At 47.8% G+C, this 13,136-nt stretch overlaps 1 protein-coding gene across 4 annotated transcripts in view; it reads right to left on the bottom strand.

Annotated features, from left to right (window-relative positions):
* Window positions 1-12,686, bottom strand: part of COL20A1 (collagen type XX alpha 1 chain) — a 54,352-nt gene extending 41,666 nt beyond the window's left edge. Inside the window, exons 1-6 of one of the 4 annotated variants that reach the window (XM_030007798.2) lie at window positions 12,575-12,686; window positions 6,836-6,920; window positions 4,244-4,354; window positions 2,385-2,528; window positions 1,985-2,143; window positions 903-1,103 (exon numbers count right to left, since the gene is read on the bottom strand). In XM_030007798.2, the coding sequence (XP_029863658.1) occupies window positions 903-1,103; window positions 1,985-2,143; window positions 2,385-2,528; window positions 4,244-4,354; window positions 6,836-6,908 (688 nt within the window). In that variant the 5' untranslated portion in view covers window positions 6,909-6,920; window positions 12,575-12,686. Of the gene's footprint in view, window positions 1-902; window positions 1,104-1,984; window positions 2,144-2,384; window positions 2,529-4,243; window positions 4,355-6,835; window positions 6,921-10,592; window positions 10,822-12,574 lie in introns of those variants that run through there. The other 3 variants (XM_041122147.1, XM_030007799.1, XM_030007797.2) reach the window with 3 other exon arrangements.
* Between the last annotated feature and the right edge of the window lie 450 nt (window positions 12,687-13,136).

The raw sequence follows: 13,136 nt of genomic DNA on the forward strand, positions 1-13,136 counted from the left end.
AATTGCAGGTGATTGCTTAATTCCATTCCATCACAAAATCCCCTGTGGGCTATAATTATTTTGTGGCTTTATATTAAATCCAATCTCTCCGTAAAAACCTGCTGGCATCACAGATACTCAAGCCCTGCCTTTCTCCCCACCCCAGACCTGCAGCTTAACAGAGGATAAGACAGGGCATGTTGCTGATTGAATGCATTTTCCCTGAATAATTTTTGGATGGGGGATCTTTCATCTTTGGTGGAGGGAAATAGATGATCCCATCAAGATTCAGTGGGCTGCAAAGAGTTACTCTCCTATCTCTTTTCACAGCCATGGATTCCTATTGATCTCAAGGGACAAAATGAGGATGCTCTGGCCAATCCCATTCCCACCACTTCAACAGTGCTGTGAGCCATCTGCCCTGCCATAGTCTCATCTGGTGAATCTGAATGATCATCATGGATCAGTTATCTGTGAAACATGAAGAACAAGTCCAGAAGGTGGAGCAGGTTGGGTAATGAACATCACTTATGTGCTCCTCTCCTTCTGAAGGCTTGGGAATGTCCATGGCTAGGAAGTCTGTTGAAGAATACAAACTCTTACATGGATCTGTCAGAAGCAGGAGGAGTTGGCAACATGAATAGAGAGAATAGTGGCAAATCAATAAATTAAACCGTCTGGAAGGAATTTTTGGCCTAGTTCCAGTTTGCTTTAAAATCTGTGATGTTCTGCAGAACTCCAAACTTCTCCAGTGATTCCTGACAGTTCCTCAAAGCATGACCTAGCAATTAAAAGCACTATGAGCAGCATCTGTACTCTTGAAAATCTTGCTGACAGAGGGTGGGATGGAAGGCTTGTATTCAATGAGCTTTACAGAAAACAGTGGGGAAGAAGGAGCAAGACGTGTTTGAAACCCCTCTCACCTCGCCTCAATGAATCCTTTGTGGGTTTTTCTTTTCCTAGAGACTCTCGCTCCGAGTTTGCAGGAGTGCGCTGGGATGATCTTGTGGTTGTTGGTGTTGCTCCTGTCACGCTGGCCTCCAAACTGGGCTGGTTTCTTGTGGTTTCTCCTGAGCCCTTGGGCTGAGTCCCTTTCTGCCTTTTCTTTTCAGCTTTGTCCTTTGCTGTGCTCCAGAGAGAAAAAAAACCATTTTCCCTAGCTGTATTATCCCCATGCAACCTGCTGCAGTCGTCAGCTGATTTCAGCCACATTTGACAGAGGTGTAGGGGGCTCAGGGAGGATAAAAGTCCTACAACCTTTTGCAAATGGGTGGTTAGGCAGAGAAGACAATCTCCGTTCATGCCTCTCTGAGAGGGCTGCAGGCGGACTCATGAGTTAATAATAATGTCAGTAATGGATCACATCAAAAGTTTGTCCTTGCCATTATCTTTGCTGATGAAAAATAAGGAATGTTTCTAAAATATAAACAAGGGAAAACATACCATGGCACCTGATACCCAAGGTACTCTCCAGAGCTCAGCAATGTGTGACTCAGACACATCCTATGTTACTGTCAGTCTTTTTGTGTAATGGCCCTGATGGATCTTTCTTCCATCAACATGTATAAATGCTTTTTTGAACCCATGCAAACCTTGTTGGTAGACACACGAGAATCTATGCAGTTATATGCAGTCCCCAGCCATAGGGGAGAGCTCACACCTTCTTGTAGACCATCTGCAGCCTAGGAAATCAGGCATCATTAGCCCCAGTCCTTTGGGAGCAGCTTGTTCTCAAAGGATCCGCTCTCATTTGAAGGATTTGACTCTAGCTGCTTAATTTGAATACCTGTCACCCCCAGGAATGCATGGATGTGCTTTGTCAGGCTGGACAGTTTGGCTGGCACGAGGGGCAAATAGGTTTACGTTGCTTACTGTGTTCTTGTGGTTCAGAGAGGCACGCAAGGGATGAGACTGGGCTAGCATGTCTCACTGAATGAATGTCCCTGATGAAGTAGGGGTTGCAGGGGCAGGGTGGGATTGGTTTCAGGGACAGCTGTGCACCCACCTGGCTGTGTCAAGACAGCATTCAGGGGTGGTGGGGTGGCCTCTGCCACCCCGCTGTGCTCGGCTGCTGAGCTCCCCGAAGAGGTGAGATTCTTTCCTGAAGCAGCTCCTGAGTTTCTTCGGTTATTTCTAGTCTGGGATGCATTTTTTAGCTCCTCTACTGTAGGAAAACCAAAAACAGGGAGAAAGAGTCAATCTAGACAGGTCTGTGAGTCACAGTCCATCCTTCATCTCCTGGGTCTTCACCATCCCCCTTTCTAACCTTTCTACCAAAATAATAACAGGCTCTGTGATTGCGGCATAGTCTACAGGGCATACACTGGAGGATGAGCTCTTCGGAGCCACATCTCCAAGAACCTTGGAAGCTCTCTGAATGGTAAAATGTAGTGCTCTCTACTTACTCACAAATTTCCTCTTGGCAAACAGGGCTTCCTGGGAGCCGTTGAGCACATAGACCTGCAGCGTGTATTCCTTGGTAGGGCTCAGCCCCCCCACTGTGGCTTTGGGAGTCTTGGTTTTCAGCATGACTTCTTGCTCCGAGTCCCCTGAGGTGGGATGAAACCACAGTTCAGAGACTGTTAGAACTTAAATTTAAGCTGACAGTAGCAAAAGCACAGCTGAAATGCAAGGAATGTCTGCCTAGGGACCTCAGTCAACTCTTTTTTTTTTTATTATTTATTCCGTGAATCTCTGATTTTTACTCTTTTTCCCAATCCAAAGTTGAGAAGGTCTGGGTTTTTTTAAATCCCTGATACATGCCCAAAATGGAAAACCAGCTCCCATCCAGCATTAGTGCAGCTATCACCAGTTTCTCAGTTGCTGCGTGAAAAGCTAGTCTAAAGACAGTAAAGACTGGGCAGTTACTAGTAAATACTGCTTATGAAAACACCCAACCAGTTGATGTGCTTGAGGTCATACATGAGAAAGTGAGGAAGTGGCTTGGTGGTTTTGGAGGTCATCCCTAGCACTTGGGACTCCTCTTACTTATCCCAGCCGCTCTCGCTGTGCTGTCTCTGCAAGCCCCATCTCTCCCAAGGGCAGCTGCTCTCTGCAAGGAGACAGCTCATTTCTGGGGCCGGCACTGCCTCCAGACACCTCCAGTCATATCTTGGGGCTGTGGGACCTGTCCTGGGGCTGTGGGACCTGTCCTGGGGCTGTGATGCCTCAACCAGCCAGGAATTGGGGCATTTCTGTGCTGGCACAGCATCCAGCAGGTAAAGCAAGGCAGCTCTGCAAAGCAGCAGCCAGTGCTGCACCAGGATCTCCGTGCTACACAAAACAAAGGGAGAGAGGCAAACTAGCTCCCTAAAAACCTCTGGTCTACAAGATTTAAATTATGGACGTGGATGCGTTTCTGACCCAGCCATCCCTGCGCTCATGCCTAGGGCTGGAGACCGGAGACGGAGCTCCCCAGCCTACGCAGAGGGAAAGCCTCAGGCATGTGCCGGAGCGCTAGCGGGGATTCCCTGCATTCCCGGGATGCTCATCGTTCTTCGGGGAGCTGAGGCCCAGGGAGGAGCAGGGCAGGGAAGGAATGAGAAACCTCCTGCTCCAGCTTGGGAAACAGGTGGGGGCTGAGCTAAAAGCGGGTGTATGATCACAAGAGCTCTGCTACACGCACTCCTGCCTGGCAGCTCCCTTCTCCGGCTCGCTGGGAGAGCGGCAGCAACCGAAAACCAAATGCCAGCCAAGACTAAGGTTGCCTCCAACCATTGCTCCCCACCGAGGAACGTCGTGTCCTTCCAACACCACCAGGTTCAGTGTCCAAAGTCGGAGAGCTGGAGCTCAGCCGGGGCAAGGAGCCAGGGGGCTCAGCCCCACACACACACATGGGATCAAGGACTTCCAGACAATGAACCTTTCCTCATCTTTTTTTCCTTACACAGTCCCGAAAAAGAACACTTTCTGCCTAAGGCTTTCCCCTAGGATGAAGGGGGATGAATGTCATCTCCCTCTTGTGAATGAGTGATAGCGGGACTGTGCCCGCACTGACGTGGCACTACGGACTGCTCTCACGGTGGCCAGAAAGTCTTCTTGTCCGTGCTGTGTGTACAGCCCAGTGGAAAGTTTTGAACTTGGTAATCAACACTTGAAACCAGAGCAACCAGTGGATAATTCCCTCTGCCTCATCTCTATCACCTTAAGATCTAAATAATGTTCTTACTTAAGTCCTGTTGTCCCCCAGTCAAAAGGTGGAGCTCAGTCCCTCACTCATACACAAATCTCTGCTGGGTCTGACCTCCAACACATTAGCACATACCTGCCATGGGCTTTACCCGGACTTTGTAGCCATTGATGTTCCCTTCGGTCTCTTTCCATTTCATTTGGAGCCTGTCTTCCGAAAGGACAGTGAGTTTCAGCCGGCCTGACCCTGGGGAGGAGGAGACATGTCCGTGCTGTTATGGAGGCAATTCCTCCCTCTGTATATGCACCCACAAAACTCCACATATGCTATCATCTCCTCTACGGACATGGGAACAGTTGCAGTGCAGAGGAAACCTTCACCATCCCATGCAAGTCCTCAGCATCCCCTGACGCTGCATGGAAACTTCTGCAGTCCCCCTGCACCTCTGCTACGAAACCCACCGCGGGTCACTGCAAATCTGCAGCCCCCACCCTATGCGAAGAGGAGTTTCTCAGGCACTCAGATAAGGCCTTAATAGATACTGCTGCAACCAGGGAAAACAGCCTACCATAGAGGTGAGGGCTTTCTCTGCACCCCTCACATTTTGGAGGACTCTTCTAGGAGCTTTCATGCAGAATGTTTTTTTTCAGCAAGTGTGTTTAGTGCAAACATCTGACGTGGGAGGGTGGGAAATAGATAAAAGGGCTCAGTGAGGCTCTTCAATAGGCTTGGGCTGCTGAGAAATACAAAAATTCCCCAGGTGATGGATCCCACACTTCTGCAGAAAGATCACTTCAGAGGCATCTCCAAGGAGCAGTTGGGTTTAGAAAGAAAAAAACGGGGGGGGGAGAAAAAAAGAAAGAAAACCTGATTGTTTTTCTACGGTTCCTGGCAAGACCATAACTCATGGGCACCAGCTTGTATCAATTTGCTGCAGGGAACAGCAAACTAAATAACAAATCCTAAGGAAAAAAATAAAATCAGACAAGGAGGTAAAAAGAAGAAAGAGCACATTCCCTTATCATCTCCAGATTTCACAGATATCTTTTAAACCCCAGCTAGATGTCTGAACTCATATGTCACTCTTTGAATCAATGATTCCTTGGTAAAACATAGCTGTACTGTCGTACAAATGTCACCATACGAAACCTTTTCACTTGGCTGGATGTCGGATGGCAACTCAGCAGATTTATTTCCCCTCCTTCCCGACACTGTACCTACAGCTGCCTTTCCAGCAGGCTGCCCTAATTTGCAATGAGTAAGCGCATCCTTTGCCTGTGCGCTGTAAGCATCTGCACTCAAACACCTCCCTCATTTGCAGTTGTTACCAATCTCTTTCCCTTTACCATTATTCATAAAAAAAGCTTAGGGTGACCTGGAGTGTCCAGCTCAGGGCTAGCAAACTGTGTTGCACAGGACTCCTCAAATCCCTAATCTGGTCTTGCATGATGCCCAGACATCTCCTGACATCTTTGCCATGAAGTCACAGCCCAGAAAGCAGCGAGAGCTGGCAGTGAGGGCTTGCTTGTCTCAGCCCAACATCTGTGCCTTAACCTTTCCTTGCAAAGACTTCCTGCAGGCTGCCCAACAAGCAGATAACTATTTTGGGGAAACAAAGCTCAGATTCACATCTCACCCCGGGCAAATCTGAAGGGGAAGAAAGAAAGAAAACATGGGGAAGAGGGGTGAGGGGCAAAATCAAATCCCAGAATCACGCCTAAGAGAAATGGTAAGAGATCATGGAACAAGGAGGGGAATTCATAGTTAGATTAAACATGGAGCTGTCTTCTTTTGGCCAAGTGTGGTCCAGCTCCTCGGCCATCACTCTAGGAGCCCAGAAGCTAAAAAGGCAAGAATGTCCCCAGACAGATCAGAAAGGACAGCATCCTCTAAAGCGCCATTATGTACTGGATGCAAATGAACCCCAGTGCCATGAAAGCTCCACTGTTTCCCTGCCCTGTGTTGGATGTGTGCTATTTGATGCTGTAACCTTGCTCTCCAGCTGATAGGGAGCTAAGCCCAGACTTAAATGCAGAAGCTGGTCTGGAAGATACACGGCATGGAGACACGTCTGTGCAAACTCTGAAGTGCCGTCACCTCTCTAGAAACCTTTGTGCTGGTCAAACATAATATAAAGCTGGATCTTCGACATTAGAAAGGCTATGGTGAGGTGCTATAGGTATTTTCTGGTCATTTTTGGTACCATGGGAGCACTATATGTTACAGGAGGAATGCTCCTAGTGCTTTCTTATCCAGATGTTGCACCACGTATCACCATATACATCCAAAGCAGTAGTTTCAGAGCGCAGTAACTAACAGAAGCAACACCCTTTTTCTTCCTATTTGTCAAGCTCCATTTGCAGATCACATAAGCATCCTTCGTTGCTTTTACACAGGCTGAAATGCATCCCTGGTGCGAGGGAGCGGCATGCTGAACTGCTGCCAGTGATGAGGACAGGCTTTGCAGGGTGGGGAGGGATCGAGATACTCTCCCCAAACGGGCCCCCTCATCTCCCGTTGCTCTTCGTGTGTGGGAACAGGCTGTTTGGAGCTTCACCAACAGACACCAGAGCACAGCAGCCCCCTGAAATCCTGCGTGTGATTGGGAATGTCCCTCACATGCGGTGCCACTGCCAAGGGGAAGGGCTCGGGCAAGGGGAAGGGCTAACCCAGGCGACAGCCAAACCATAGGGAATTACCCAGAGCAAGGGCAGGAGGGCTCCTTACCTTGGCCCACTCGTCCCCACACATGGCTCACCACAGGCAGGCAGGCAAAAAAGAAACAAGTGTGAATCAGCATGGTGACCAGGACCTACAAAAAGGCAAATATCAGGAAGAAGTAAAAATTACATTTCACCACGTCAAAACCCAGTTTTTTGCAGTTCTCGGTTAAGGGACCACAAGCTGAGATCTACAGCTCTGTGTATCATTGACAGCACTGAAAGGGTGGATGGAGAAGCACATAAGAATTTTCCTGCGATTCTTATATATGATTTTATATTCTCGGTCTCTCCAATACAGGTGTTCAATGACTTGGACCAGTACCAAATTGCCTTTATAAACCTGATGGGGAGTAGGCTTTGACCTAGTACACTCCTCTCAGCTTGCTTGGTCCTGGAGATGGGCACTGCTCTTTTGGTAGGACAATCTCAACAGCGGTACAATAGGTGCTGCGTTCTGCTCTGATCATGGCAACATTGGCCAAATCACTGGACGGACATAGATTCCAGAACAACTTCTGGTTTAAATCGTACAGGAGTAATTAATTCCGATTATCATGACCAAAATCAATATAGGTATACAAACACACAGCACCTTTCTCACGTCCCTGCAATGCATGCACTGATCATCAGGGGAAAAGCATTTAGAGGAACACTCTTTGGCAGACAAGCTCCTCACACCACAGATTTAATGACCCTGCGGTCACTGTGATAAAGCGATTATGCAGCAGGAGGGATACCACAGACCTAGCTGAGTTTATATGTCAACAGTTTAGAAACAATTTCTTATTTTGCAGTGGAGTTCCCGAGAAGTTACATTCAGGACTTGTTGGGATATCCTTGTTTTAACTTGCTCACCTGAACAGACTGAAAACAGACGCAGTTACAGACTTAATCGCGGCAGAGCATCAGTTTGACTTAGAAATAACCTCTGCAGCATTGACAAAGCTGGCGGGCTAAGGGCAGACAGCCTACAGCTGACAGACCTCGAGCACCTTCAGTTATCTTTGCTGGCCTGGATTTCAGTTTTATTCAGTTTGGATCCTGTCATGGTTTAACCCCAGCCAGCAACTAAACACCACAAAATCCAAAACACAGCACTATACCAGCTACTAGGAAGAAAATTAATTCTACCCCAGCCAAAACCAGGACAGGTCAGAAATGTTACATCAGCATAAAACCACCCTGATGGGAACAGTGCCTCCCCCTCCTCTCAGTCTCAATATACCAGGTTTAAAACATATGCTCTTGGCCTTTTGCAACGCATCATTGGCATCTGTCATTTTTGTGCTACACATTTCAGCCTCATTGCTTTTGGCAGAACCAGACCATACACAAGTTTCTTCCGCTGCTGTCTGCAGTGACATTTCGCTTCTATTCATTTTGATGGACAGGTATTTAGAGGCTCCTGGCAAATGCCTATTTCCCTTCAAATACATCAGCTTTTTAGTGATTTCAAGGAAAAATAAATATGCACTTGAGTGACCTAGCCATGATCTCCCGAGGTTTAAATCAGTTCTAAATTGCTGTAAGAATGAATGGAAAAATATACAAGTTATAACAGGGAGATGTTAACCACCCTACTCAGTCTGTGATTTTTTTTTTTTTTTTTTTTTTTTTGATTGAAGATCAGGTTGTATGGAACAACTGCAGTGTAACTGAAGCCCTTAGCCATGGGGAACACTTGCTTTTTTCTTTCCCGCTAATAAAATGAAGTCATTGCTTATAAAAAACAGCGAACATTCTACAGGTGGGTTTCAGGAATCTGGCTGTCACCTCAAGAAAAGCAAAGCCTGCCCTGGCTGCAGAGGTACACGTGGCAAACAACAGCAAGAAGCCTGCATTTTTAAAAATTCCCTGAATCAAAAGTCCATTTGTGCCATTTTGCAATGCCACCAAGCTGCTTTTGATTTCCTTGCAACTTCCCCGTGGCTCTGCTGGCAAACGGGATGCCAAACTCCGGCAAAAGTGTTTGTGGATTCTGTATGATCTTTTCATGTTAACCAGGACATATTTTTTTTGTTATACGGGATCCGAAATCCGGTGAAATAAACACATGGACTTCTCCAGCCTGCACCGAACTGCAGGGTCCGATTCAGCCAGGAGCTTCCACCCTGCTGTGTCAGTAAAGACGGGTTTAATATTAACCCAGGTTGGGTCTAGTAAGTCCCTAGGGTGTAGATCTTTACTGCGACTGAAGCAAGGAGCAGGGACTTCATCTCTTCTTCCTAGCTCAGAGGCAAACCCATCGCTATTTTGCCTCTTCTCCGACTCTCATTTTCCTACCTGTAAAGCAGGAATAACCAATGTCTGAAATGGTGGAAAATACACGGCTGGAGGAGCTATCTCTTCCCACCCTGCAGAATTCTCTCTCCGCAGGTTACCTGCCGGACCCCAAGCCCCCACTCCGGGTCTCCGTGGTCCCTTCCCATCCGTTTCTGCCCTCGCTGGTGCCACCATCCATCCAGGCTGAGCTCTGGACCCCGGGACAGAGGGGACCACAGTGACATCAACCTGCTGGCGGGCAGGGAGCCTCCGGCACGCCGATGCCTCTCTCCCATTACTTGCCCAGGGAAGGAATTTGGAGACAGCAACACATGGAGCATGTGGTGAGTATTTCCAGGACCTGGAAAATGGGGGGGGGACACGACACCACTTCCCACTTGCCCCAGCTGTGTGCTCAGAGGGGATTTGGAGGTTAAGGCAGTTGGAGATCCCCTTATTTGTACAGGAAATTTTAAAAGTAGTCACTTTAATGAAAGGAAAAAAAAAAAAAAAAGTCTATGCAAAAAATCCCTGCCCTGTGTTTAAATCAGCACAACTAAAGTGGGGATTTGAGGGCACTGTGAATTACTTCCACCCGCTACAGCCACAGTCTGGGGACATTTCCTCATCCCAGAGGCCATCACCATCTCTGCACAGAAGTGCTGGCAGAGGCAATGTCACCTCATGGCCTGCTCACCGCCAGACACGCAAGCAGCGCCAGGGACAGCCCTGCAGAAAAGAGACCAGCGACCTGCCCGAGGAAGCCAGCTGCAGGGAATAAATCTGTCCCACACTCCCCAAGTGCTTTGACAGTTAAAGGACCTAAAACAGACTGAAAAAAAAAAAATATCACATTCATCAAACCCTTCCTGTTCTCTCCTGGAAATCTCCTGTATTTCAGTTCCACTATTGAACAAAAAGTCTCAATTATCCTAGCACCAGTCTCAAAAAAGTAAGGCACAAGTTTCACTTCTAGGCTGAGCCTTTGCAGCTCCCCACAGCCCAGGCAGGCTTAGGAACGTCAGCTTGATGCAGACCCACACCATACCTCCAGGTGGGAAAAACCCACCCAGACAACTGCCATGGCTAACAAACCCTGCCAAGTACTGTCCTCTCTGGCAGCAATTTCCCACAGGTTTTATACTATTAACCACAAAACAGAAGGAAAAAAAAAAAAAAAAACAAACCAACAAAGAAAGCGCATTTCTCACAGCCGTCGCTCCGAAAGAATCGCTAAAGCAATCCTGGCAATATTTAGAGCTGACCTGCAGCAAATGTGAGCCTTGAAGCTACTTCACCATAAGAGGAGGAGACCTGCCGCCCCTGCGCAGCATCGGCAGCGCTGCCCTGAGCCGAGCTGCACCAGCTCCAAAGTTTCCCAGAAAGCAAAACCCTGCAGAAGTTCCCTGCACCGCCGATACCCACGCATGCCCCAAAACAACCCAGCCCCTCCTCGGCATCCCTGCGATCCCAGCCCCAAGGGGAAACGAGCCACAGACCTCTGTGGAGCGGCACGGCTTTCCCTGGAATCAGTCGGGAGGTGCGACGAATCCAGCTACATTCTTAAATTGTGGGAGAAGCAGCCCTGGCGCCTCGTCTGCTCCTCGGCGTGATTAGAGATTTCAATTCCCAGACGTCAGGAGGGATAAGGAAGGGGAGGGAGAGCAGGGGGAGAGGGACAGCGATTCCCCCACCTCCCTCGCACCACGCAGCGGAGAGCGTCGCTTGGCCCCTGCGCGCAGCTAGATAAAGCGTGCACGAAAAGGGAGAGACCGCTTCTACGAAAAACAGTAAACGGCTTTTAGTGGTTTTGCTAACTAAATACTAAATATATGTCTAGGAAGCCGCACGCTGATTTCCTAGAGCGCAGCAACAAGTCGTGGCTCCCGCCCACTGTCAGACTCCCAGGGATGAAGTCAGTCCGGCCCCATTCACATCCCATTAAATATTTTTGAGAGCCCCGCGTTTGCACTGAAGGCAAATTGCATTGCATTTGTTTAAGGAAATTAAGCACATCTGTAAGTTTTGCAAGGCCAGAGGCTAAATCATGAACTGGAGCTCGACGGTGCTGCAGACTTCCCAGCTGTGGGATACAGCCCTGACCTCCACCGGCATGTGGTCCCCAACCCCAAGAGTGCTTGGGAGAGCCGCCCAGCTCCGCGCCAAAACTTTTTCAGAAAGATTTTGTCCTCATTGCCAGGAATGGAACAACTGACAGTGGCATTTCGTGTTACAAATGGAGGCCAGATTTTCAGCTGCATCTCTGGGGACTGTCAGCACCAGTCTCCCACTGCAACAGAGCTAGCTGCAAGAAACTCGCAATTGCCGGTCTATAGGAAACACAGGCGCCTTTGAAAGTGTCAACTCAGAAAAAAAAAAAAAAAAATTATAGTTTTTAAGTATTTGTGCACACTAAAGAAACATTTGGTAGTTCATTGCCATTTCGTTTTATAATCTAGTAGGTATTTAAAAGCATCACTATATACAGGCCAAAGGATAACACCAAAAGGAATCACTTAAATCTTGTTAAGACTAAACATGGAGCATTTGGTAGCCTGTGGAGAGAGAGTTGTCACTGACCTACATGTATATATCACAAATTACCTCTTCTGTAATTCTTACTGGATTTCAGTAGTTGCTCAGATTTGCTACAGCTTACTTTAAAACTAGGAGGAGGTGAGAAAGGAAAGAGCACAGATCTCCTGCACTTCGCTTTCAGGGAATTCAGTTCCAGAGCTAAAATGTACACTCTGTTCATGTCAGAAAAATCTGGAGCTGCTTCCAGTGCTTATGTTCAGGTTGTTTTCTGGCCTACCTTTCCCAAGGTGCCCACAAAATGTTCTGGTCTCCTGGCTTTGACTTTAGTTCAAGCCCAACACTCTGGATTAAACCTTCGGGCCACCACAGACATCCAAGCCCTCCCTGAACAGTAACACAAACCAGAATTTTAAAAGCAAAAAGGCAGATGGATGCTGCTTTGCTTGTGCACTGAATGGCTAGAAATAACAACTGTGAGTATATTGACAAATGGCTTAAAAGATTGTCTGGTTTCACTTAGAGGCTGGAAGGACCCCAGTGGATTATCAATGCAAACATCTTGCTTGGACCATGTTCCAGGAATGCTGTGCTCCAAGTAGTCCTATTACCTCTGCACCAGCGCTGGGGGAGCACATATCCCTTTATATCAAGAGGAAAAAAAAAGGCAGACAGCAGTAATGCAATACCTAATATACAGCTGACACCAGATTTTCCAAGAAAGTCAGCTCCCACTAACACAAATTAAAATTACTATCTTTTTGGCTTGGGTTTTGGTTTTTTTTTTTAAGGCTTGATTGGTGGCCAAGAGAGCTGCACTGAGGGACCTGCCCTAAGCAGGAGTGCTGGAAACCATCCTACTGTATGCACAGCATTGCAGGCTGATCACAAGCAGGATGCTCAGTGAACTGGAAAGCAAGAAACCTCCCCAGTTTCTTGTTATTACCTGTTATTCTATATTTAGTTCACTTTCAGGGTAGTCTGCAGATGAGTATTCTGCATTGCCTGCAAATGCAGCCATCCTGGGAGCAGCAGGGTCCAGGGGGTCTGGATTTTGGTGGCTTTCACTCATTTCTGTCCCCTCCCAGAGTCAAACTCAGACTACGACACATTTCCTTTTGGGCAGACACTGTTTAGGGTCTCTCCTTTCCCCCATCACTAGGTTGGTAGCAGCCCGTGACATGTGGGACCTCTGCCCAGTTCCATGCCGAGGTGAAGCTGGTTAACGAATTTAGGCATTATTTGGGAGTGAGAGCTCAAAAAGCGCAATCACGGATGTCTCACCTTTTCAAGAAATGGCTGGGAAGAGCAACCAGTCCTGGCTGTGAGCATGGCTAAGCCAAGAGAGTAGCAGGAGCCTTAGACTTTCTTTAAAAGGAAGCATACATCACTGTATTCATTTCCTTATTTTCTTGACAGAGTCAATGGCACAGCTTACCGGGCCATCTGGAAAGCACATTGTGTTCAGTAGACTGCACAGACAACTCAGGGGAGCTCAGACGTACTCA

The sequence above is a fragment of the Aquila chrysaetos genome, chromosome 3 (assembly GCF_900496995.4).
Source record: "Aquila chrysaetos chrysaetos chromosome 3, bAquChr1.4, whole genome shotgun sequence".
Classification (NCBI taxonomy): domain Eukaryota; kingdom Metazoa; phylum Chordata; class Aves; order Accipitriformes; family Accipitridae; genus Aquila; species Aquila chrysaetos.